General features: G+C 38.3%; 1 protein-coding gene across 2 annotated transcripts in view; it reads right to left on the reverse strand.

Moving 5' to 3' along the window:
• The window catches only part of SORCS1 (sortilin related VPS10 domain containing receptor 1), a 263,410-nt gene that overhangs the window by 125,790 nt on the left and 110,356 nt on the right, over positions 1–27,264 (reverse strand). For both annotated transcript variants that reach the window (XM_056495393.1, XM_056495392.1), the window contains exon 3: positions 21,888–21,987. In XM_056495393.1, the coding sequence (XP_056351368.1) occupies positions 21,888–21,987 (100 nt within the window). The remainder of the gene's footprint in view (positions 1–21,887; positions 21,988–27,264) is intronic.

Here is a 27,264-nt window from a genome sequence, read left to right on the forward strand (position 1 = left end):
TAATCCTACTGAATCATTTGCAATTTTTTTGTAGGCATGTATCTCAGCTAATTGCATAAATTTGTTTCACCTGACAAGCGAAACAGATGTCAGATGACTAAATCCATTGATTCAGGTGCTGATTTGGCACAGCTTTCCCCTTTTTATTATACTCAGATCTGCCTTGTCCATGTTCTCTTGCATAATAAAGTCACTGGAACAATTTAGATAGCAAGTAAGATGGCAGAACTCCAGAAAACTCACTGCTTTCAACCATCTTATATTCTGCAAACAACCTTCTTTTACTCTGAGTAGTATATACTTCTATACTTTGAGAAGAGCCAGACCAAAATCCAAGCATGAGAATGGTGCCAGTTTCCACAATTAATTGTGAATTTTCTAAGAGGCACTGAAAAAATGGCACTGAACTCTGTGAATGCAGTCACTGGACATGTTCTTCTCTCCAGGGTCTCCCATGGAGTTGGCAGAAGGCTAATTAAGGGGACTACAGCTCAGTGTATCCTGTCCATATTGACATACTTCTTCCCAAGCTCCCTCACAGCACTGACATCACCTAACAAGACAAAACAGGTCTGGAAGAACAAAGAATCTTGAATTCTGAATTTATTATGGCCTCATCATCTGTTTCCCAGATGGGAGATGATGGAGAGAAGAGTACCTTGCCCCTCATCAGACATGTCACAGACACAGCTCTGGACCCTCTGGGCCAGCAGAGGAAACAAGTTTTTTAAGATACTGCTTCAGAAGATCTAGTGCCACAGCAGGGATTAGAATCACAGGTCACAGGTGCTGAGATCCTCCTGTCTCCTTCACTTCTAGCTGCAGATTTTCTCTTCCCTTCCACTTGTGTTATCATTAGCACTCAATCTGCCAGCTGGCTCAGTGACCTGACCATAGCAGGGGCACACAGCCTTAAATCAACTGGGAAACAGCTACTGAGCAGGGTGTGGAGGGGGACACAGGAGACTTAATCCTGGCACAGACTGCTGCACTGGAACCTTTTGTTTGACTGCTGGACTCTTCTCCTGACAAGTCCATGGTCTTGATGACAAGAACAAGTCAAGAATCATAACCTCATGGCTTTGCAATCTTAATAAAAGGCAAGGTGAACAGTCTTTGTAAGACTATTTTGTCCCTTACTTGAAGGTTAATGGCTGGCTTTATTTGTATCAGAATAAAGTTTTATTTGGAAACAAATCAATATGCCAGGTTGCATCAATATTGCCTAATCCCCCCAAATTCTTTTTCAGACCCAGAAGAATTAGCTCTTCTGCAAGTCAGAATTAGGGGCTTTACAATCTAACCTTTTTCCCCTTCCACTCAAGCTCTTACTCTTGACACTAAAGATGAGAGTCTTTAACATCAGAATGCCCCAGAAATTAAGCTCTTGAACAGTGCCAAAAAAAGAAGAGCTGATCAAAGGGTGAGTGGCAGATATGGGACTCGATTCCTCAAAGGGCATCCAGCTTACAAGTACATTTTGTATCTCTGAGAGCATGGAATTCTCTTACCTTCCAATCAGAGCACTATTTACACAGCCTCAGAGGCACTGCAGCTACAAATAAAATGGGAGCTACTCCTCCCAGAGATCTTAAATTATTTCTACAATGAGAGATGACAACAAAGAGACAACAAAGGCAAGATTGCAGAAGTGAAAAACTGTCAGATAGTCTGTTACATACTCTTAATATTATATTCAGGACTTTTGCTTGCTATTTCTCATCCAGCTTCAGTTTCCACCCCATCCCCTACAAATCATGAGATATGAGAACTTAAAATTCTGCTACCCTGAAACAGGACAATTTCATACTCTACCTCATTTTAGCGGTCCATTCTCAAGGATAACTAGTTACACTAAAAATCAATACTTCACAAAATCTAGTCAGATTTTCATGGTATTTTTAAGAATCATCACCCAGTTTTATCCTGGTTACACTAGGAAAAGACAGAAGTAAATCTCCAGACTTGAAGCCAATTTATCTCAGCTTAACAACTTACTGTGTATTACCTGAGGCATTTCCCCTTTTGTGAACATACCTTTATCCCCAACAGATTAGACTTAGTTTAAGCATTTATTTATTTTGATCTAAGCTTAGTTCTGACATTTTGCATTGTCAAGCAAAGAGCACATATTGATGCTAATCAATCCATTAGCACCTATCAGTCTGGTAAACTCTTTATTTAATTGAGATGTTAATGCCTGCCTGATACTACAAGTCTATACTGTCACTCACAAATAAAATCAGTGTAAAGAAGCTTAAAAGCAGCAGGTAAGACAAAGGCACAGGCCACAGGCATTGTGAAAGTTATTTAATAGAATCTGTACTAAAAGTCACATTGCTGATGATCTGGCCCCCACTTCCCTTTCTAGATTGTAATTCATGAGTTTTGTTAACTGAAAATATTGTTGGGAGGAAGCCACACTGAGCTCATGTCCTAATAATCCTGTTCCATAAAAAACAAAAAGGCCAATATAACAACAAAAAAAATTAAAAAAAATTTAATCTATTTCACATAATAGATATTCCCACATTTAGAATAACATATGTGTGCAAATATAAATATAAAAATATAAATATAAAATATAAATATATATAAAAATATATAAATTATATATATATATTTGTGTGCAAACACAGAATTTTACGAAGGAAAATCTTGTTTTACAAATTGGTCAACATTTTAATATGTCAGATGGTCTTACTTGATAGGCCCTAAGTAAATTTCCAATCAGTATAAATGGCTTCAGGGCATGTGCACTTTTTCTTTCATTTTTTAAAGGGGAAAAATACACGGTTTTCAGTGTTAATGAAAAGAACCCCTCCAAAAGCAGGCACTATATGCAGCACCAAGCCATTCCCCTGAGGACTGAGCCACTGAAGAAACAGTTAATAGCAATAAGTAATATTCAAAGACATTAAGCAAAATTCCTCTGACAAATTTCTCCAACACTGCCTAAAAATAAGCTAAGCCAGAACTATACGGATATTTGAATAATAAAACTGTATTTTAGAAGTTGATTTTAATTTGCTTTTCCTCCAGTGCAACTTTAGCAGATTCCATCTGTATCCTCAGAGAAATCCTACACACCCTGTACAGGTGTGGATGCCCATGTCCAGACATATTAATGAACCAGTAAACAGAATTTATTGCCTATATCCCTATATAGGCTGGAATTAGGAAGAACAGGTTCAGGATTAGCAGAGAATCCAGAGTAGAGGAAGGATTACAAAGGCAGGATTTGAAAGACCCAGCAATAATCAGCTCTTGGACAGAATTTAGAGCTGCTTTGGCTTAGCAGATAATGTTTCAGAGGGTTTTCCCTGGAGTTCCTTTTAAGAACATTTAAGGGAGTTGCAAGTTTTGTTTGTGTTTGCTTTTCTTATCTTTTTTGCACAAAAACCAGCTGGATGTGGATGAAACCAACATGGATATATAAAGATGAGAAGCTGAGAGTGCTCAAACCTCCTGAGACAAGAAAAACCCTGTGTCACTTGACATGATGAACCAGATATTGCCCTTCAATTTGAGCAGGGCCCTGGCTGCTCCTACAGATAAAAACTGGTATACAAGCAAGGACAGCTGGAAAACAAAAAAAAAAAATATTAAATACTGCAGTGATAAGAGAGATTTTATCCAGACTGGTTTCCTGACTCACTAGTTTTGTAGTAAATTCCCTGTTTTCCTTACTGTAAAAATTGCTCACAAAACAGGGATAATGCCATGTATCTAAATCAAAAACAGGAAGAAAACAGGTGAAGTGACAGAAGGAAAAACCCACATTTTATGACTATGCTGGCTGATAAACAGTTCTGGTTTCTAACAAGCAGAAATATGTATTATTGTTGCAAATACTTTATGTGTTTCAAAAACCCAGTGTTTCAGGAGAACCACATATCTTTGAAATTTCAGAAAAACCAGTTTAATCTGAAACATCTTCAGGGAAAAAAAAAAAAGAAAAAAACATGAGGAAAGCCTAAATGTTTTATCTACTTCAAAATCAAATGTTTTAAATTGTGTCACAAAGCATTGCTTTTTTCTTTGCAAATTTTGCCAATTTAATAAAAATTAATTATAAAATATTTGAGTCTCAACAGAACTGACACATAGGAGGAAATCAAATAAATTTTTTGACCCTAAGTTATGTTTCCTTCATCTCTTTTATTTCAGAAAAATGAAATATCAAACTTCCATAAATAAAATTGAAAAACAACTAAGTCCTAACCATACAGAAGGCTAAATATTTAAGTCCTAATTAGGTGAGCACCTCCCAGCATAGTGAAAAGAAGAAAAAAATTGGTACTAACCCTCCTTGTAGACTTGGCCCTGAATTCTTCAGAGAATTTAATCCCCCTTCAAACGAAGGATGGTTCAGAAGTGTAAGTCTAAGCTGGAGGGCCTGGGAATGTTATGCAAATGTTTTAATGCATTGTGCACCCATCAAACAAAGAAAATAATCAACTTGATTTGCAAGAACCCCCTACCTATGATTCTGTAAAGTCCTTCTTCTTAATCCTCTCAATTCCTCCCCACCTTGACTCCATCCTTTCTTTTCTTTTATCTCTGATTCCACCTCTTTTGTTTTTTCTCTCCTTTCTATTCTAGAAATACAACTTCTCCTCTGGTTCATTATTTTTCACACCTCTTCCCAACTACTTAATGAATTATTACTTGTGTTAACTCAACCACAGTCCAGGAGTCTGCTGCTCCCATTGACATACAAACATCAGCAAAGCAGTTGCTGCAGAGCACTACAAAGTACAGTATCTGCAAAGGAATAAACTAAGGGCAGTCAAAAGTAAACTGAAACCCTACTGTGACCAAGGTTTTTCTGTCATAAATGTCATGGGAAAAAAAATGAGAGGAGAAAAAAGAGACCACCAGAAAAACCCTTAAATTTTTAAAGTATTGGCATAGGGCAGTGGATGCTCCTCAGAAAGCATCTCCTCCCATGCATGATGGGCACACTGAGAAACACAGACAGGCACTTATTGAAAAGGCTGCAAGTAGAAGAGGGGACTGGAGGCACAGGTCAACGGGAGGCAGCAGCTGACCTCCTAAAAGGCAGTGAGGTGTGGCAAAGATTGCCAGGTCTGGGAAGCCAAGACCTGCAGCTCTAGTCTAGTGTAAAAAGCTGGGGAGCATTCCAAGGAGATGTGTCTGATTTCTGAGCTGAGCTGAGTCAGAGATGGCCACATTTGTTGGGGGACAGGGCACTGTAACAGCTGAGAAGTGAGATGCTGAGGGCCTGGACAGGAGTATCAGCCCTGCAGCCAGCTAGGAAAGGAAAGGAGTGCAAAAACAATTCACTGGCTTTGACACAACTTGCACAGAAAACCTGGCCTGATATAAAGCAGCTTTATGGCTCCCTACAGCTGGAGCCATAGATGGATGGAGCTGTTTCTCCTTTCTAATAACCACCACCTACAGAGTCAGTCATCTGGATCAAAGAGGAGCTGCCATGCTGCCCTTCAGTAGTCCTCTTAATCCACAGCAACACGCTAAAATAGCAACTAACATCTTTAAGGCAGCTCAGAAAGACATCTCCTCCTCCTGGTCTCTAGCATTAACATTTCAAAAGCAAATAAATCCTGATTCACAGCAAAGGACTCAATGTCCCCACAGACAGGCTCATGCAGGGAATTATTTGGAGGCAAGCAAGGCAAACTGAGTTTTGCTGGTTCAGAACATCATGGATGTGTTTCACTCCACAGCAACCAAGGGGAAGATAGAAGGGATCCAGTGCATACTTAAGTGTGGGTGAGTTCAGGCAAACCCCTACTGAATTTATAGTAAAGAATACAGCTGCATCTATAAATAAATCTATTCATTGCAGCAGAACCTGAGTAACTACTGTAGCTATAATTAGCTACAGAGCTCATATGAGAAAAGTTACAGTTCCCAAATCCTGATGAGGGATTAGAAAAGAGGAGACCATCAGAGCCAGAAATTTAGGCCAGCAGACTTTGGCTCAGTTAGTAAAGGAAAGCAGGAACCCATCTCCTGTTTAACCCTTGAAAAGCCAGGGAAGCTAGACATGTACAAACCTTCACAACAAGGCACTTCAGAAAAAGCCCAGATGAAGTCAATGATAAAGTAAAGCAGTATTGGGCAGGATCAGACAGCTGGATCTCTTCATCTGCAGGTTAGAACATCACCCAGTAGACCTGTGATACCCAAACTGTGACAAGGAATTCAACTGCAAGAAATCCTACAGCACACAGTGAGAAATGATGTTACACTGCTTCATGGTCCAGTGGGCAGTCCAAACCCTGACTAGGAGGAAAGAAACAAGAAGAGACTTCTCTAAAAACATATCTGTGCTGTTATGCTCTATCTTGCAATGCCTGGGAGCCATCACCAAACTCACAACTGAAAAACAATCTCATAGCTCCCCTGTGTGTGGGATGAACACTCTAGGAATGGGATAATTGGTCATCAGGATCTACAAGTTCACCCTTCCTTTGGTCTATCTCTATCTGTAACATGTATGATTACACACGTGTGTGTGTGTATTCCACCAATATCACACTTCCATCTCTAGAATGCACTGGCTAAATTATTTATGTTAAAATCTCATATTACCATTGTTGCAAGTCATGCCATGAACTGTTTAAAGACATCATTCACACATACTCCCTCCAGCTGAGTTTGATAAAGTCTAATTTATCATTTTTAATGACTGAAAAATTAAGCACCAGGAATCACATTCATACGTGATTCAACCTTATCACAAGTGATGCTCTGGTTTGTTTGGCCCCATAAATCTTGTATATTCTCTGGACCTTCCACTGATTTAGCAAGTGTACATGTTCTCAGCAGCATTTTAACTGAGGAAAAAGTATTGTCAAATTCACAGGACAAAATGCTAGGATTTACACTGGGATTCAGATTCCCATTTGGTTGTACAGATGTAGATAAATTATTGAATGTTTTTAGACCCTTTTAGTCTCCACATCAGTTGTCTGGTCTTGAAGTACTTCCCAATGTGTGTACACAGCTGTCTACAAAACTAGCAGGAAGATTTTGTATCTATTTCATTTATTTATCTTAAATACAGCAGAACATACACCAACAGTGTATGTAGGGAAACCCTAATGACATCTGAGCAGCGTATGAAACCAAAAAATGTTAATTACATGGGCTTGAGTACAAATATGCATGAAATACAAAAAAAATCGCATTTATCAGGGTAACCTCTGTAACACCTCAAAGGTTTACAGGTTCTAACACCTACTGAAATGTTCCATTAGAAGATCTGAAGTCCAATGTGTTGCCTGTGAGCCCAGGCTCATCCACAGGCTCAGAAAGAAACTTTTACTTTCTTGCCAAATATTTTGCTCTGGTTTTCGGTGCTGCAATGGTGGATACTGCAAGAGGAATCTCTTCTGACATGTTAAGAAGAATAATTTAACTCTGCATTCAAAATGAGTCCTTTTATTGACTTCAGTGGATTTTGGATCAAGATCTGAGTCTAGTAAAATGAATGTTAACCAAGCGAGAGCCTGTGTGGCTGATTTTCAAACAGTGGAATACCGATTAAAAATGAGATCCATGACTTACAAAAAGCTTTGATACATTTGCATTTTAAAGCTTGTAAACCATTCCCAAGACAGGCTTGGATCCTTTTTCCCAAGTTTTCCTTCTAATTCACTTAGCAGTCTTCTCTGTACATCCATATTTTTAATTTAAAACGGACCTTGCTCTTATTTTCACCAAAGACCACAATAATGTGCTATGTTAGTGACTGCAATTTTAGAAGGGTAAAAAAACATCCTGTTTAACATGATAATCAAACATTTATTTTTCAAATTACTCCAGCTATAATCACAATTAAAATCAGAGCAAAACATATTAATTATTCTGATTATTACTCAGCTTAACAACGCTACAGTCTAATAATCAGAAACTTTTGAGTTTCTTATTCCTTTCTGCTTCACTATCATTTATTGCAGCTATTTTAACTTATACTACTATACAGAACAGGCACATTTCAGAGACATGCAATAGGTTTTAAATGAGCATATTCTCAACACTGCAAGAAGTATTGTCACCTCAGGATAGTGGGGTAGCAGAGATGAAGCCTCCCCTTCCTTTACGTCCTTGAGTCTAGAACACTGGTGGCCACATGAAAGTAGTTTCTCTCACATATGCAAACTCCTATCTAAAAATAAATGCTTTTACTAATTGAACACTGAAGGGTAAGCAAATTTCCCTTTGAATGACCATTAAATATACTTACTCTTTACAAATATCCTTGCTGTGGATTACATAGTTATGAAAAATATTAGCATAAGTAAGTTAAGTATCCTCTTGAAAAAAGTACATCTAATTTTGCTGTAGTTATTAGGTCTGCTTGTTGTGGTTTTTTTACTGCAGACCTCCAGACTATACTTAAAACTCCTGTGCTGATCACTTGCATTTATTAAAGTTCTCAAAACTCTGTGCAGAAACAATGCTGGCAACTTCTGTTCTCTCAGGCATTTTTTAGGTTGGCTAATTGCATTCTCTCTGCCTAAATTTCCTCTGCAGCTTCAGAACGAGATGGTTTCCTTCTTCCTTTCCACACAAATACTTTTTGCAGTTTCACCACCTGCTGTTAGAGAGGTCCAAATACATTCTGACCCAGAAGATGCATTTCAGATACAATAGAGAAAGGAAATGGAGAATTTTTTTTTTATTTCACTGCTTCTTAGAAATGTTAGCTTATGCCAGCTGAGACAGGCTACCAGGTGTTTTTTGTATTTGGGTTTGTTTGCAGGGTCCTTCCACATACTCAAAGAGGGGGAAAATTTATCTTTCCTGCTCTCCACAAATCAGTGAGGTGGAGTATTTTTTTCTGGATCGAAACAGATCAAGAAGGAGACTTTCATTTAAAGAATATTCACTGAGAGCTGTGTAGCTGCCTGACCCTTTGTGAAAATCACTCCTTTCATCACACACCCATCACCATTAGCACTGCCTGTTCCACAGCCACCCTGTCCCTGGAGAACCCCAGCAAAGAACCCACCTGGGATGGAAGTCTCACCCAGAAGGAAGAAATGTGTGCACTCATTTCACTTTAGATTAAACTCAAGCTGGACCACAGCAGCCTTCAGTGCCAATGATTTGAGACTACTGAGTAATATTTTATGACATTTAGGGATGGATTTTTCAGCAGGATGAGGCATTTATTTTTTCTGAGGTTTTGCATTTTAAGAAGAACAGCCTTTCCACTGCTTGGATTTTGAAAGCAGGCAAACTTTGAGAGAGGGTTTTGATTTTTAGTTTTAATCTTCCCCCCTCCCCAGCAAAAATAATGTTGTTTTCCTTTGATGAATCTGCTTCACTTATTCACAATTTCATTAAATATCAGTGCAGCAAGCCTAGGAAATATCCTTTTACTGAAAGATACATTTTTCCCATCTCAAGTGTAGAGACCATATATCTCTCACATAGCAATAACACACAAGTGTGTATAGCATAATGTAGCACCTCTTTGTATAATTTGAAACAGAACATATACACACAACTTTAGTATGGCTGTAATGTAGATATATTGAACAATATTAACTTTCTTTATAGTGGGAACATACTTTTTATTATGCACATGAATTGACTATTAATAAAAACTGTTTGCACTTACACAGCACCTCACCCCAAAAAACTTGGTGAGATTTTCTCAGTGAAATAAATACATTTCTGTTTTGCAGAAGTCAGGAGCTCCCACTTCCAAGTGCAAAGCTTCAAGGCAGGTTTTTCAAAGTTATGTGTTAAATGAGAAAGCAGGCAAAGAAATAAAAAGTTATAGATTATTATTAACATTTTTTTGCATTTGTTAAGTCACCTCCCCACTCCTACAGATATCACAATAACTCAGTTAACTCGAGTAGTGACATCTGCAGAGATGCAGTGACACAGGCTGTAGTCACACAAGGAGCACTCCAAGTTCCTGACAGGCTGTTGTAACCTGCACTGAAGTCTGTGCCCTGTCTGGTGGTAGCTGAATTAGCTGAGGATCCCCTGGGCTGTGCCAGTCTATCACTTGTAGGAGTCAGCCACAGGAGACAGACTCCAAGGCTAAGCTTTGCTCACTCTGGGATCCTCCTCATCAACCCACGGGTGGCTTTGTCATGGAGGTGCCTAGCAAAATAAAATTATTTAGAGATTTGGCTGTATCTACAGTGCATTCAGGAACATAGATAAAGAAAGAATCTGAACTTCAATTCCTCCAGACTTAGCTCCACGAGGCTACATTGCTGACCATGCAAACTTGTTACGGTACATCTGCTGTCCAAATTGTGGAAAAACCAACTAAACTCAGACTGCCTACAGGTCCTGCCTGATTGCAAACACCAGAAACACCCTCAAAGAGCCACTTCATGGCTGACTTTTCTGATCCACATCAGCCATTTGGTGAGTATCAATCACATACTTTTAGCTTAGATTATCCTCACTGAAAGCAAGGGAATCCCAAAGCCCAAAGAAGTGAGAGGGTTTTTTTCTCCCTGCATTTCCTTTCAGCAGAGACTTGGCACGTTTGCAAATCTCACCTTCAGGGTAGGCTTAAATTCACTCTTGAAAGACACTGAGGTGGCAGCCACACTCACATAAGAGCAGCTGTACATGGCATGATTTTAGTGGCTCTAACGTCACAGAAGCAGGATGTGACAAGCACAGGATTTGCTGCTAGCCAGTTAACACAGACTGCTTGATCATTATCAACCACCAGGAGGGAAAAAAGCTTTATCAATATTATTTTACTGTTTATTTAGAGAGAAAGCTGCAGACATACTCTAGGAAGAAAGGGACACCTATCCAGTGTATTGGCATACAAGAAGGGACCTGCCCTGTGGCTCAAGAGAGATGCCAGGTACACAACTCTTGCTGCCCTCAACTTTCAGAGCACACTATTTTTACTAGCCAGGCTCACAGCCTGTTTGTCCTACAGCTGCTGGAAAACCTTTTCTGTAAAATAATTGGGGCACATTAGCTGAAGAAAGAGAACAAAAAGAGGAAGGAAGCCAAATCATCATATGAAACATACCTATTCTTTCACTTAGATTTTTCTTGTTGTCCTGATGACAGGTGAGAGAGAAATTAAATTAAAAGTCTCATTAAAATGTTGTTGTTGTCCCCAAGGTATATGCATAAGTGCTTTGGAATATTCACTCTTGCCATCTTTAGCAAAGTTTCAGTAATAATGAAAAGGAGAGGAAAACCCAACAAGTTCTACCAGGCAAAGAGCCAGAGCTCCAATTACAGCAGCAAGATGGGAAAAGAGTAATAGATTTTAATTGGTGCCCAAGGGGGGAAGGTCAGTCTCTTTGGAACAATGGGAGTCTTTGGTGGTAATTGACTGAACACTCCTGTGAGAGCTTGCAAATGGCAGCAACACACTTGAAACAGCAGCAACAGGAAAGGTTTGGCATCCTGGAACACATCGAATGGTTTTTCTGTAGAGGTGGTACAGAAAGAGAACAGTGAAACCCTTTAACAAGGAACATGACTTGGGAGACAGCTCTCAGCTCCAAGGTTTGAAATGTCAGGACACAATTTCATTAGAGAAATTAATTTAAGTTTAAAAAGGAATTTTGCCATGCCACTGGTGTTAGGCACACAGGGGTCTGGAGCAGCAATGATTTGTCCACTGCTACACTGAATCATTTAATGACTGAATTAAGTTTCCTCAATACCTCCACAATAACCTAGTCTACTCTGCCAAACAGGCTCAAATGATTGATGCTTTCCTTTCTGCACCTTTTTTTTTTTTTGGGGGGGGGGGAAGGATTAGTTGATATCTTTATGCAATACAAATGAAGGGCACAAGCTTGCACAGGTGAATTCCCTCTCAGAAAGAAATAGTATAAAAGGAGATCTGAAAGACTGTGATCTCAGAGAATCACAAGAATTAGAAGAAAAGATGATTTTGTGGCTAGGATTTCAACCAAAATCCTGTGTTCAGTTTCTGTCTGCAACTGCTTAAATTTTGACCTTAGAAAAAAATAGATTTAATGCCATTCATAAACTAGGACTGACAATATTTCTCCTGAACTACCTATTAACAAAAAAACAAAAAACAAAAAACAAAACAAAACAAAAAAACAAAAAACAAACAAACAAAAAAAAAAAAAAAAAAAAAAACCCAAAAACAAACAAACAAAAAAACCAAATCCCTGCCACAAAAAAACTCATAAATGAGCAATGGTTCAAATAGAAGCAGAGAAACAGAGAAACAGCCACACCTTCTTCCCCTGTTGATACTTCTTGGGTTTATCTGCAATTGTTCTTTACTTTCTGTGAGCTGACTAACATGGCACCAGGGAGGACATATGGATGTGTTTGTGTTTGTCCCTTCACTGCCAAAAGCTAAGCACAAAGTGCTGTCATTCAGATTTTCTATGCTGTTACACTGATTATTTACCATTAGTAATAGTAATAAATGGGAGACAAGTTGTACACAAGAACCCAAAAGAACAGATGCTGTTCAAGAAGGGAGAAAAAATATCTCTTCCTATAAATTCTTAACTTATAAATAGGACAGAAGAATCTTGGTCTTGACGCAGAAGGATGAGTCACAATAATATGATTTTATGTTCTCAGGGCTGCATAATGTCCAGGAACAGCTGTGAGCCCATTGCCATGCTTATTATTAAGGAATTACTTCTAATGGATTGTCTTCACCAGCAAGCTACATCCAGAGCATACAACATGCTCAGGAGAAGAGTTCACAGAAATTGCTGCAGCTTTGAGGAATCAGGTAAGAGAGCCCAGCAACCAGACCCCACACACAAAGCTAAAACCTCTAAAAAATATTCTGTCTGAAAAAAAAAAACAAACCAACACACACAAACATTATTCAAACTCAATTCAACGTGTTGTGCAAAGGAGGCTTGAACTAGGGGAAGGAGATTTTTTTTTAACCATATCTGAGGAAGATACATCTTCTAATTCTACATTAAAATTAGCCATCACAAATTGAGGTCCTGTTGGTAACTGTGCAGCTGCATGGAGAACATATTCCATGGCTTTCTGTGTGTCTTTGGTCTGTGTGGAAAAAGATACTGAGCAAACACATAAGCATCTTGTCACTGCACAAGAGAGAGAAAACCCTGAGAAATGCCTGCACACAGAGAATTGGTAATGCAAGATCACAATTCTCCTCTAATTCTCCTTATTACCTCTAATGAAGCCATTAGGTATTTGGGACTGGAGACTGAGAGATTTTATGTTTACATTGACACAAATAGAGACCTAAATGCATATGTGCAGTGGAGAATTCAGTGTTTTGCATTGGAGCTGTTCAGAGCAGAGTTTAACAACAACAGAATCACCAAAGTGATTAAAAATGTGATTTAAGAACATTTATTATGTCCCACTGTTTTCAGTAGAATTTGTCTTGGTAAATCTCTAAAGAATTTTAAAAGGAAACATTTCAAAACAAAATGGTTTTAGCTTTTTGCACCCAAAACATTGTTATTCTAACATCAATTTCTTCAAGACAGAAAAGTCTTAGATGACCTCAGCATAAAAAAAAATAGTGTTTTGACTAGGAATAAGTGCTTTCAATCAATGTGATTTTTTCTTTCTCTAAATAACAAAATCCATTATTCATAATATTCTATATGCAATAGAAAACTGCAAATTTGATTTTTGCTTGTCAAATACTGTGCTAATTTAAATGTTTCTGTAGAACATTATCTTTTGAAAATATTTCACCAGCTTTTTAACTGCAGTGCCAGTTTAAGAAAAAGCAACAAAAGTGTGTTGGCTCACAGATTTATGGTAACAGTTGGCCACACTCAAAATTTACTAGCAAGTATTTCAAATCCTTGCATGTTCTTCTTAGCAAATGTGCACAGAAACACTGTGAAGGTACAATTGTGCCCTGAACAGTCACTGATTTCACTCCTTTATCCATGAAGAAATGCTTAGGAAGCAGTGATCTAGGGCTTGATCCACTGAATCAGAATACACAGCAAGAACTGCTCTGACAGCTCTGCATGAACATGTTTTGGTCAATGTCAACCTCAACATCACCCTCAGCACTGCCTCCAACAATTGCCTTTATCACTGTTCTGCTTCCTCAACAGCTTTCTGTCCTTTGTTCCCACTTATCCCTACAACATTGACCTCTGCAGGAACACTGACCACAACTCAGCACTTCTGAGCACAGCAGAAGAGATTCCTTCACAGAAAAACTGAGTTTGTGCAAATTTGTGGGAGACCCACGCCCACCTGAAAGCCACACTGTGGTAAAGAGAAAGAGAATGAATTCTGTGTATTCCCACCCACAGCCTCCCTGTGCCATTACTCCCAAAGCTGTGGGATAAGCATTGTACTTTCCTTGCTCCCCAAGTTGTATGCCCTTCCTAAATGTTTTAATTCCTTTCTTTACTGCTATTGAGAAAGAGGTAGAGAGATGGGAATCAAAAGACATAATAGAAAATGTACAGATTACAGTGCCTTAGTTTCAGTAAGTTTTGACCCTCGAATTCTCTGTTTTGTGTTTCTTTTTATTTTATTATTATTATTATTATTATTTGTCTATTATTTTATTATTATTATTATTATTATTATCACTATTATTCTGGCTGTGGAAAATCTCTTTTTGTCCCTGCAACAAGAAACCTAAGCCTTCCCCTTAGTAGCACCAAAAGGAAAAGATCATTCATGGTTTTTGCAATATCTTTTTCATATCAGACACTTCTTTATTCCCATTTTCTCCATGAAGTTTGGCTGCTTTCTTCAAGGACCTTTTACTCTCAATTTGATGTATGAGTCATCACTTGTTGGTCTCTAGTTCTCATGCTATTTGCATATAAGTCAAATTGCACATTTTCTTTAGCCATAGATGGCTTTCTAATTACATCCATTAATCTTTGCCATCACTCCCCTCTCTCTGCATTTACTAGCACTTATCAATCAGAATTTTAATAATCAAGATTATTTTTCTTGTTTATTTTCTTCACTTTCTTCTCCCTGTACTCCAAGCACAGTTAGACAGAAGGCAAAACCCTGGAGTATCCTGTCATTTCATCATTCATTTCTGCACAACAACATACCTAGACTGCAGAAGGAGTGAGCAGTTGCAATCTGCTGGCAAACATGTCCTGCAGATTACACTAGCTGCTAATTAACAGATAGTGCCTTGCTGCAGGCCTGGCAAGGGAGGGTTGAGTGGTCAATATTCAAATAACATTTGGGTTTTTTTACATTATCATTTCCAAAGTGCCACAAAACAGCCATTGTATGGTTATGTCACAGTATCATGTTCTTTTTCCTTTGAAGGTGAACTTCCAAAGATATATAGTATGACGACAATTTCCAAATTTCATGGCCAAAAAAAGTATGTTCCTACCACAACACAACAGGGAAAGGACATAAAAGAGATTTAGTTATGTATCTTTGATACATCAAAACCCAGAAGGTAACTGAAAAAAACCTCTGCTGTACATATTTTTAGTCCCACTTTATGGGACACTGAACAAACTGATTTTCAATCACTTGGGACCAGTTTTTCACAGGAAAAAAAAAAAAAGTATTATGGCAACTGACTTTCTTCCTGGTTTAAACAGCCTGTCTCACTTATGTAAAAGGATGGAGCTACAAGTTTGAAACCAAGACAGGTCTGTTCCTGCTCTGCCATCCATCCCAGCTGCCTGTATACAGCCTGCAATCAACAACTTATTGCTCCTGTGCTCTCTAAGCTGCTGGCATATATCCTTCCTTGCCAAAAGGGATATCATCTGTTCCAGAGTATTTGGTAAATCACAGAGGAATTAAAAGGGGATAAAAGAATTGAAGGACATTCAAGAAGAGATTATCTGGCATAAATTTTAATTGTCCAGTTTGTAGAAAACAGGGAACAGACTCAGAAGGGAAAGAACTCTTTTGAAATTAAAGTTGAATTTTGTGGTTTATACCTCCCTATCATTAATTTCAACACCCAGTGTGCCCTTGGAGACTTCTGTGAGATACAAAGGCATACTGTAGTGCTACTTTGAGTGAGGAAATGTCAAAACTGCCACTATTTTTGATAGGCTTACAAGAGCAGAAGTGGAATAAATGGGCTTTGATTTCACTTCATATCCAAGAAGAGATATGGATGCAGAGTAATGGCAAGGGCTTTGTGTGTAATGGCTATTGTGAGAGCTGTCATGTACTGCAGCTATGAATCAGAAAGTTGGGTAGCAGATCCTGCCAGACACTTCAAAAGTAAAAACACTCACTTTGAAAGATGAGGCTCTGCCTTCAGTTTGTTAATATGGACCAAATGATTGTTAATTATTTGTTTCCCCACAAACTCAATATTAAAGTCAGCACCAGGTCTACAGTGACACATCTTCACTGACTCCAGAGAAACTACCCAAGTGCCAGATCATATCCAACAGATGTGAGCAACAATCCACCTTTCTAAACAAGTAAAAAATTATCCTTGTTTGCATGTGAGATAGGAGGAGAAAAGACAGTCTTCTGAAATGGAAATCAAGCCTATACTTGTTTATCTGGTTCACAGCTAGAATTGCTCTTGAATCTAAAGGTATTACAAGCAAAAGTGAAAATTGTAATTGCATTAACCCAAGGACATCCCAAGATTATCAGATTTTCCAGCTACCACCACCAGAGGCTTGTAAAGCAGTCAACTTAATCCATCATTACTGCTGAACTGCAGAAAATTAAAGACTTCTTAATTCTCAGTGTGAGACATCCCTCTTCCCATGGGAAGGGAACTGTTTGCATGTGCACAGTGCTATCCACTGAACCACCCCTGCAGCCCAAGATAATCTCTTGTAGGTTCAGGATTTCAACCCTTTTCTGATTAGGTGGAATCTTTAGCTCAAACTACTGAATGAAACAGATTTAGGCCACTGCATTTAGAGAAAAATAGAAGTGAAGAAGATTCCCTAGGTTCTTCCACTGGAAGACCATTGGATAAAAGGCATGTGTAGTGCTTTCTAACCCAAACTGCCTATCAGGTAAGTGAAAACAGGAGATAAACCCTACACCATATTCTCTCAACTCCTTCCCTCCAAAATTCTCTCTCTAAAGAAAATTATGAGGCTATAAAGAATCATTACTTGTGGTCATAGCACAGGAGACACTTCATGCACCATCCTATGTTATACAACATTTAATCCAAACAGAAGTTTCCATTTGAGCAAATTTATGTTTTGATCTCTAAACTGCCACAGGACAAGGTGGTTCCTCCCTTTAAAAAGGTATGAAAACATACTCAGTAAACAGCTCCTTGAAATCTCCTGTCCACTAGAACATTTAGAAAAAGAAAACAACCCCCAAAAAACAACAACAACAACAACAACAATTCCAACCATTCACATATTCCTTTCAGGTCTCTTGTGGCTGTCTCTTTGAAGGCTGGACTCAGCCTGCAGCTAACAAGGATCTTTCCTTCCAAAAGAGAACAGCAAGAAAATAATTGATTTTATCTCAGCAAGAGTGGACTGCAATCACACATTGTGCTGTTGGCACACCTGGCAGAGGCTGGTTTCCCACTGTGCCCCATTTCCTAAGGATGCCATCCCTTGACCACCCTGGGATTGACCCAGGGCACAGTGAGGTGTGCTCAGAGCTCTGCTGAGCTCTCACCTCTCCAATACAAACTGGTGGCCTCCACACCAACATTTACAAAGCCTACAAGGAGGACACTGCTGGAAATAAGTGGTTATTCCTTGACTGAAAAAAATCAAGACCTGCCCTCACATCAGAGTTCTGAAAGCTTCCATAGTGAGGCAGGTCAGAAAGAGAATTTTTAGAAGTGTTCCAAAACTGATTTTAGCAAGTGGAGATAAGCAGACTCCTGGGAAACAGCAATGCCAGGTGGGACTGTTCACCTCTAGGGATGTTCTTCCCAGCTCTTAGAAAAGTGGGTACAAAGGCAAGTTAAGCACACAGCTCTGGTCTGACCCTTCATACAAGAGGGCAGTTTACATTTCAAGTTCAAGAAACAGAACATCCCTAAAACAAATAAACTCGCCTAATACCACAGGGATAGAAAGTAGCAATCAATCATTCCCATTTCAGCTAATAAGGGTATATTTTCTACTGTCTTGACTAATAGAAACTTCTGCCAACTGTTCTGTGCAGCCAATGCTGGAAAGAACAGAAGGCTAGGCTGCCATTCCTTTAATTTCCTTTCATTTAAAACTCATTAATATAAAAAAATTTGAAGTAGTTGGGAATCTAGCCAGCAGTGAAACCCATACAATTTTATTTACAATAAATATCTGCTATCTTGGTGCTACACACTCAACAGGACAATACTTAACACACTGAGATAAAGGTGATAAACACAAGCAGTGAATATCAAGGAAGAGGCATGCATCTGTAATCCATTCATCTTTAAAGAGAGAATAAAAAAAGGCAACACTGTTCCACACAGCAATTAAAATCTGAACAGTTGGAGGAATAAAGAAAAAAAAAAAAATCAAGGCAGGCCTGCAGAAAGGGAGAGAAAAAATAAAACAAACAAACAAACATTACCACAAAGATTCAAACCCACAGGAAATATCTGATGCTCTAGTCCTATTAATAGCATAAAAGTCACTGGCAGATACTATCACCCAGCATTTGTTAATTAACTGAAGATACACAGATACACGGGGCTCAGAAGTACAAAGAGCGAATGGGCTGCACAAACTGGCTCTTTGCAGAGAACACACTGTGCTTCCTACAAGGATACAGCTCTGAATTAGCCAGCAGCACTTCCTGAGTCAAAGAAAAACTCCAGTTAAACAAATTCCAGAGTCCCCACCACGACCCATTCATTTTTATGTGTGTATGCCTATGATTTTCCATGCAATGAGTAAAAACAACCTATCTGAAAGGCTTTTATAGAGAAAGACTTTAAAGATTAGTGCATGTGAGTTTCTAGGAAAATGAACTACACACTTCTGTGAAAGCAGAATTTCAAGGTATCAACCTGGATTTCTATACTAGTTTAGTTTGCAACCCATCAGCATTATTCCCAAACACTATTTCTTCATGCAGAAACATTCAAATAATTTTACTTCTCATCACAGAAGGCTCTATGAACCTAACAAATAAACCAGTGTTGACATACCTGAGCCTAGGGATTTATTGCACATTGCACATATCTCTCCTGGAGACTTGTTGACAAATACTCAAACAGGCTCTGTGTCTTTGGCAAGATCCATGTGGTACATTTTTTACCCCCTGATCTGTGTCATCTGTCATACAACCAGGTAGCACAGTAATTTAGAAAAAGGAAAGAAAACTAAAAAATGTTTCCACTTCTCTTTGCCAGGACTTATACATCACTATGTTAGTAACCACTTTCTGTCATTTCCTTCAGAAAATATTGTAATTCAGAAAAATGCCAAGCAAAAAGCAATAGGTCATCAGTTTAAATTGTAAATAATGGTTGACTTTGTTACAATTTTTTTTCTAAGCATCCTTTTGCAATATGACATTGCCCGCAATGTCTGGTTAAAGGATTTAATTTTGTTCAATAAAGAGACAAGAATTGGAAGTCAAAAGCTTTTAGAAATAAATTGGCATGCATGGGCTGTGGGAAGCTCTGCAAGTAATGCCTATTTATAGACTCATTTTTTTCTAGATGGAGAAGAGCAAATAAATTACAACAAACAATTTATTCAACACATGTTGTTGTTTGTTCATTTCCAGAATGTGAAAATAATCAGAAATTCATGAACAAATCTATTAATTATTTTAATAAATCCAATTACATGCATTCTACCATTCACTGTTCTAACTGCTCTGCTTTGCAGAGAGGAGACAAGACTTATATAAATGCTATACTTGCTTTTTATTTTTTTACAAGCAATCAGTCCTGAGTCAGCCAAGTTCAGAATTAACTTTCTATTTCAATGGAACTACTCCTGAAAGTTAAATATGTTCTAAAAGATTTTTTTTTTCCCCAAAACAAGGCAACTTCAGTAAGTTAAGTACACACTGACCCCCCTTACGGATCACTGCTGTTGCAAGGTCTCCCATCCAATAACTTCAGGATGAAAAATGCATCATTTTCTCTTCCACTCCTGAAGAAGCCTTTTCTCTCTGCTAAGGAAGGCCTTGTAGAACAAAGGACATCAAAGGCTGCAGATGCAGCCTGAGAAATCACCACATACAACTAATATTTACACACTGTTAGCATTTGCTCAGTAGTAACTGCAGCAGTGCATAAATCCTTCACACGAAGGGTATGAGTTTTATAAAATTCATGGAGTTTAGAGTCGTTGAGTTCTACATTTTAAAAGTATTTCTGCAGCTATCCATCCAGCCCACATCAGTGAAACAAGATGCAAATTTCAAAGTGACCAGAGTTTTTAGAAGTGTTATCAGAATTTCAGGGGAGGATAGTGGATCAGGTCTCAGGAGTCATAGATCTTTTCCTTGGTGGCAAAATTTTAAAATATGTTTCCTTCACCTTTTCATTCCACAGCAGATATAGTAAAAACTTTGAGCTCCAGTATTTTTGCTTTCCCTGTAGAAGTATTCTTAGTGTGGACACATACCATGCCCTCTTAGCCTTGGGGGACTATTTGGGTGTCTAAAATTAAATGTTTATTGATGGAATGACCTGCTGTTGTATAGAAACAGACAGCATAAGGAGGGCCTCCAAAGGCTCTCCCTGCTAACTCCTAACTCTGCTCTTGCTGAAATGAACTTCTAAAAATCCAATCTTAGACCATTACCTAGGTCCTCTCATCCCAGGTGTTGCAGCTTTCCTCTGGCACTCTACCTTATTGACTATAGGCCAACTTTACAGCAGCTTCTGCCAGAAAAGACAGCTCCACACTTCTGCCTGAAAGCTTTCTCCTTTCATCTATTTATTTTTTGAGCTGGAAAGGGATTAGTTTTCAGGCAGGTCAGTCCTGGATCCAGCTCACCAGATGGCTACACAAAGGAGGGTGGCAGAGAAAGGCAGGCAGTGGGAGGGTGCAGGATGCAGCCAGAGGTGATGAAGGCTTTTCAATGCCACCCTCAATTTTGGTTGGCTTGCTGAAGGACATTCAAGTGACCTGTTAATTTAATTCTTCAGCTCCTAGAGAAGAGTTTAATATCTTAAGGGTCAGTATCAATGAGGTGACATCTCTCCACTAATTTGGGGACATTTAATTGCAATTTAAAGTGCTAAGCATTGTTCTCTCCAGTTAGGACAGCTCCCTCTTCCTTTCACAGTCTGTCTCAAAGAACACATCATTGTTTCAGTGTAGTGAGAACAGTATCATAGTGACCTTAGCTGCCCAAATACACCTATCCTCCTTTAGAGGTGACTCCTAACATTTTCTCCCAAAGCAATTCAGTTTTGCCTGTAGTGACTCAAACTATGCACAAGGACTGAAAAACGAGGAGTAGAAAATGAAAAATTTTGTCAAAAATATATCTCAAAGAAGGCATCCAGATTTCTTTCATGAATATGTCAGCATTATAAATTCATAGTAAATTGCTAGTCAGTAGGATGTCTGAATGATTAAAACCTTCTGAGCTTCGAAGGCATTTTCTCTGCAGGAATTTGTCAAATCCTGTTCAGCTCACTATTGGGAACACTTAAAAGACAAACAATGTTATGTACAATCTGGTCACTCTAGATGCATTTCTGCCATTTTAACGAGTCTCTGTCCCTTCCAGACAACAAAATCAACACCATCCAGAAGGTGTGCAAGCAATTACAGGCACAGTACCTGTCCATTTCATAGCCATCCTTCCCTCAAGTACTACTGGGAAGTGGCACAGGAGGCACAATTTGGATATTTTGATAAAGTAACACATTCTTTTCAAGGCAAGAACAACAGAGATATTCCTCTTACTTAAACAGTAACAGATATTGAGGAAATTGGAAGAGATCTCCAGGGCAGAAATAGCATCATAAAGCTAAAATGAGCCAACACATTGTCACATACCTTACGTTTGTTTGTTGGGCAAACATACAAGTAGCTCAAAATAGTCTTCAGACCAACTTTATCATTCAGTTTCTCATATGTTGTCCCATAATCTGTTGACCTACAATTCAAGAGAGATTCTTATAAGTACAAACACTTAATCACAAAACCACAAGTCACTTGGCAGCTTTTCAATATAAGTCATGCTTTAAATAGCAGAATGGCTCTCCAGAGCTTTTTCAATGATTCATGTAGTATATAATGATACTTAATTATATACACACAGCATCATGTGCGTGTTTATAATTTGCATTTAAATTAGATTAGGAAAAATTAAACCAGCATCTTCCCAAAGAATCTTAAACATGTACAATAAAAAATGCTACATTCTCTACATAGGAGATAATGATTGTCAGAAATGCCAAATAGCAGACAGCAAGAGACTAAGGTTATCAATTCATCATACACTCCAAGCTTAGAGTAATTTTGTTAAAATGGCTCATCTCAGCATATTCCAAACTAGCTTCTCTGACTAGCAGAAAGGATGGATACACATTCCTGCTTTAAAAGCCACCATTCAGTAGAGAAAATAAAATATTTCTGAAATGAGGGTTGCCCATAAAAACACTGACTACATGTCTTGGGGAAGAACAAAAGAGATGATCAAATAAGACTGACCAATGTTCCTACAGGAGTTACTCTTAACATGTGACTGGAACCAAGATCAATCATCAGCAAAGATTTTCATTTTGCAGCTCATGCTTGCTGGAATTCTGTCCCAGTATCCCAGGGATTTAGATAATGAGCCCAAACCAGTAGAGTTGGAATCCATAAATTGCAGAAAGGGACATATATCTGGGTTACAGACATTCAAAAGCATAACATATTCCTGTAACTCATCTCTAACATGCACAAATGAGCTTATGTAGAACTTCACTTGCAAGTAGTAACATGAATTTTCCCTTTTGCTAAGCACTCCAAAACCAGATATTCTGAAGTAAAATCTTAGCACCCATTATTTTCAGGTTCTCTCCTATCAGGGCAACAGTGGCTAAATTCACAGAGGCATTTAAGACCTTTAATGCTTACTTTTTTTTTTTTTTTTTTTTGTGGAATATGGAGGGTGGAACATTTTTGAATCAAGTGCCATACCTACATTCATAATATGGGATATTATAATAGGATTTCTGATTTTGCAATCAGTACATGAATAAAACAAGAAAGCAGCAGCTTAGGGTTTTATCCATGAAAGATGAATTGCACTAAAACGTGAATCTGCATTAAAGTTGAGCCTTTCTATTTAGGAACTTTACAGAAGCCTTTCCACATATCTGCCTGCTCATATAACAATTGGCTTATGATTTATGTCCATAGATTTCTCCTTCTCTCCAATAAACACACGCCCTCCTGTGTGCATGTATGACCTTTGGTGTTTAGAACATTAATGTCAAATTCTCAGCTGCTGACTGATCTTTCCCTTTATAAGGTCATCTCTCTCAGGAGCACATATAAACTAACTGAGCTATTTCCTCAGAGGACTGAGGAGCAGGATACTGTTTTGGATGTTTCTGTTACTGAATATTTCAGAGATGCTCCAGCACCTGGGTGAAGGGATCCACAGCAGGATGCTGAACACAGCGTGGCCAAGGACTGCAGCTTCTCTTTGGTACCTCACCCCACCTCACCACCCAGTCTTATGAGAAATTATATCAGATATTATTTCTGCTGCTCTCTGCCTAAACCCCAAAAGCTACCCTTTGTGAAGCTTGAGCTGACAAAGACATGCAAAAATAGTAAGGACTAAATCTGACCTGCTGAGCGAGGAAAAATGTATTAGCGAAATAATGCTGCTTTTTCTTATACCAGTGACAATGAATTCTAAATGGGATCCTTCAAAAGGGGATAAGAGCAAAGAAAATCTCAGACACAAAACTTGCTTTCAAATTGTTCAAGAAAGGCAGCCAGTATACCCCTGCCACAACACAGGCAAACTTATGTCAACAGCCTATTGCAAATGGTAATCTCAGAATTGCCAGCCACTTCTTACTTCAAATCTCTAGGCAATTGTTTTGCATTCACAGCTTTATTTACAGGTAACACTCTACACAGATGGAAGTGTGTGCTTCTGTCAACATCCACAAAAGAAACTGAAAGATTTAAAAGCTTAGAAAAACATCTTCTTTTTTTTTTTTTTTTTTCTCTTTTAGATGAACGAATTCACAAGCAATCGAAGGAGCGACCGTAAGTATATCTTACTCTCATTATTGTGTTCTAAACTGACAATAGCCAGTCCTTCTACCTTCCCATTTACCAGTTTTTTTCTTTAGCAGCACTTTACAATTACCCTTAATTCTAACAGGAGGGGATGGGATGTGAGGGAATGTTATATATACAACAGCAGATAGGCATCCATAAGTGTTTGAACACAAAGAAATAGTAATATATACATTTGCAGAGCAGTGGGGAAAAATAATTATAACAAAGGAAACACTGCATACAGGGGAAATTTCTGTTGGGATCTAACCCAGGCATATCACCAACCTGCATTCATCTCATTTCTATTTAATATATATATATATATATATATATATACATATATACATACACACATATACATATATATACACACACATATACATATATATATACATATATACAAATGTATACAAGCAGGCACTGATTAGCAGCCTAGATAACAAGCTTTGTTTGCCTTATTAAATGGGTGTATAAAGCAGCATGAGACTCCTAACCCATAAAAACACATCAGCCACTGGGTGGCCCAGGAAGCCAGCCTAACCTGGAAGAGCTGCAAAAGACAGATGCACTCAGCAGGGTGTAGGCACTAATGACAGAGTAGGATCAACAAATTCAATCCCAGTTATCTGGGAAGGGGAAAGGATATCTAGCAACCAACATCTCCACATTTTGTGTGGAAGGCTGCTCCTCTGAAGTTCTGCAGAGAGAAATCAGTTTTAGTCCATCTGTATAACACAATCAAGCAAATACCTGGAGAAATCATTGTGAAAGATTACACTCAGGATCTGAAGAGCTGAAAACACAAATATAAACCATGCCTTCTAAATAGCTACAGCTAATGGAATATGTAAATGAGTGAACAGTAAGCCCTATATTATTGTGTCTTCTGTAGACATGTGTGTTGCAATGGTACCTCAAATTGTCTGGGGGAGAAGGGGCATGTGAGTGGTACATTGTCACTGAAATGCAGATGACAGTAAAATAACAATATCCAGAAAATAAAAGTATTTAGACTCAATTATGAACTTCACACCTGTCCCATCATATTAGTTGTAATTGCTATCGTTAAATCTCAAATTTTACCAGTAGCTGTTTAAAATCTGACTCCTTATTTTTTCAGTAAAGCAGAAGACAATGCAAGAAGATAAACATTTTCATGATTATCAGCTCATTTCACAGCATAAAAATATACCAAAATTGTGGGATTGAAGCTCTGGCTTTCCCAGTAATAAATTAAAACGAAACTAGAAACACATAGAATAATTTCTGTTTTGCAAACTATTTGCAAGAAAGCTGACATTTAAATAACTTCATTATTATTCATTGACAGGGCTTTTCCCTCTCCTCCCGTCAGGGTAAATGACATTTCTATTACAGTATTATAATAAACTCCTGCACATTTTAAATAAAGTCACTGAATTCCATTAGTCCACCTACTGTCATGAATATATCTCAATCCATTCCTACCAATATTTCACAATTATAATAGGCATTCTGAATCAACCAGCAACATGAACCCTATGGAAATTTTCTTCTTTCTCAAGAAGCACAGACTGACAACCAGAGTACTGTCAGTTTGAATATACAGATTAAATAAATTCCCTAGCAAGTTGCTGTTTTCTCCTTTGTTACAAATTTAAGGTTGCACATACTTATTTTACATAAGATGCTGAAGACCTGAAAAATTGAACTGTTGATCATTTGGTCAGGAGGGCTTTTTTTTCAAGATCTTTCTGGAACACTCCATGAGAAAAAAAGAAAACCATTACTTGCAGACTTTATGCTGTCTCATGTCTCCTGCTTATTGAGTACAGCCTTCTTCCCATGTTAACAGATTAAGTTATGTGTTATAACACACATCATTAAGAAGCAATCACTTTAATTGGCACCATTAACTTTTCTTTCTCTTCCCACCAGTTATGCCTGGTTTTCACACAGTAACTTGACTGCTTCCCCCACATCCACCATGAGAACACTGCATTTCCTGTCCTTATCCCCCTCTTTCCTCACAGTTTAATCTTCTGCTCTCACCATGGTGTGAGTGGCAGCCAGCCCAGGCAGGCAGGAGCAGAAGCACCTGTAAAGTGTCTGTGAGCAGAGCAGGGTGAGAGATGGGCTCTGGCCTTTTCCTCCTTCTGCACAGGAATTTACTTACCCCTGGCACAAGCCAGGCTTTTTTAAGTTAAGCAATGACTATTAGATCTTGTGTTCCAACCTTGCACATAACTGAGTTTGCCACCTGGTTTGCCTCCAAAGGGAATGGCCAGGAGAGCACAAGATTTGCCAGTTGCCATCATACTAATCTCTACAAGAGCAGATTTTTGGAAAGAAGCCTTTCAGATTGCAGGAGGCAGAACTGCAGAGCCACAGGCTGCACTTATAAAAGCCTTTCAAATGAACAAGTTTTCAAACACATAATTAAGACATTAAAAATGATCTTTCATGTCTGAATGCAAAAAATACTAGAGCTGGTAATTCTGGAGCAAATTTGTATTCCTGTTTTGAGTGTTTTAAGCCTGTTTGTAATCTCTGCTCCAGAGTTGTTGGCTTTTGCACTCTCTTTTTTCTGGGGAGACTTTGAGGTTGAAGTGCTATTCCTTCATCCCTTAAATTGAAACTCTTTACTTTGCTTTCATAGCCAGGTAGTAAAGTTTCCCATTGATTTTTGCCACACCACCATGTTTCACAAAAGCTAGTAATGTCAAAGTCTTCTTCAACAGCTAGCCACTTATGTTCTCATGTTCCTCCTGTTCAGCCTTTCACAAGGCATTAATAGATATCACTTCTGGTCTAATGCTTCTTTTCATTTAACTCCTTCATGTGCAACCTTGGTATTTTTTCCAGAAAGTAATAATGACTGATCTCAGTTTCTCAGGGTGAAACTTTTTTTTTTTTTTAATCTCATTCTTTATTTTCATATCAAGTAACTCTTGCTTTGTAAATTACCTTGCTTCACCAGCACACTCCTCACCACTGTGTGTTTTTTTAATTCCTTGTATAAATAATTCCCCAAGGCTTTTCACATTTCTGTTTGCTTAGCTCACAGAGACTGACACATTTTGAACAGTTTTAAAATTCCACCTTGAAGAGCAATTGCAAGATGTAAACACAGTAAGTCCTGTGTCCTTGGACAGAATTTCCA

This window comes from Oenanthe melanoleuca, chromosome 6 (assembly GCF_029582105.1).
Source record: "Oenanthe melanoleuca isolate GR-GAL-2019-014 chromosome 6, OMel1.0, whole genome shotgun sequence".
Classification (NCBI taxonomy): Eukaryota; Metazoa; Chordata; class Aves; order Passeriformes; family Muscicapidae; genus Oenanthe; species Oenanthe melanoleuca.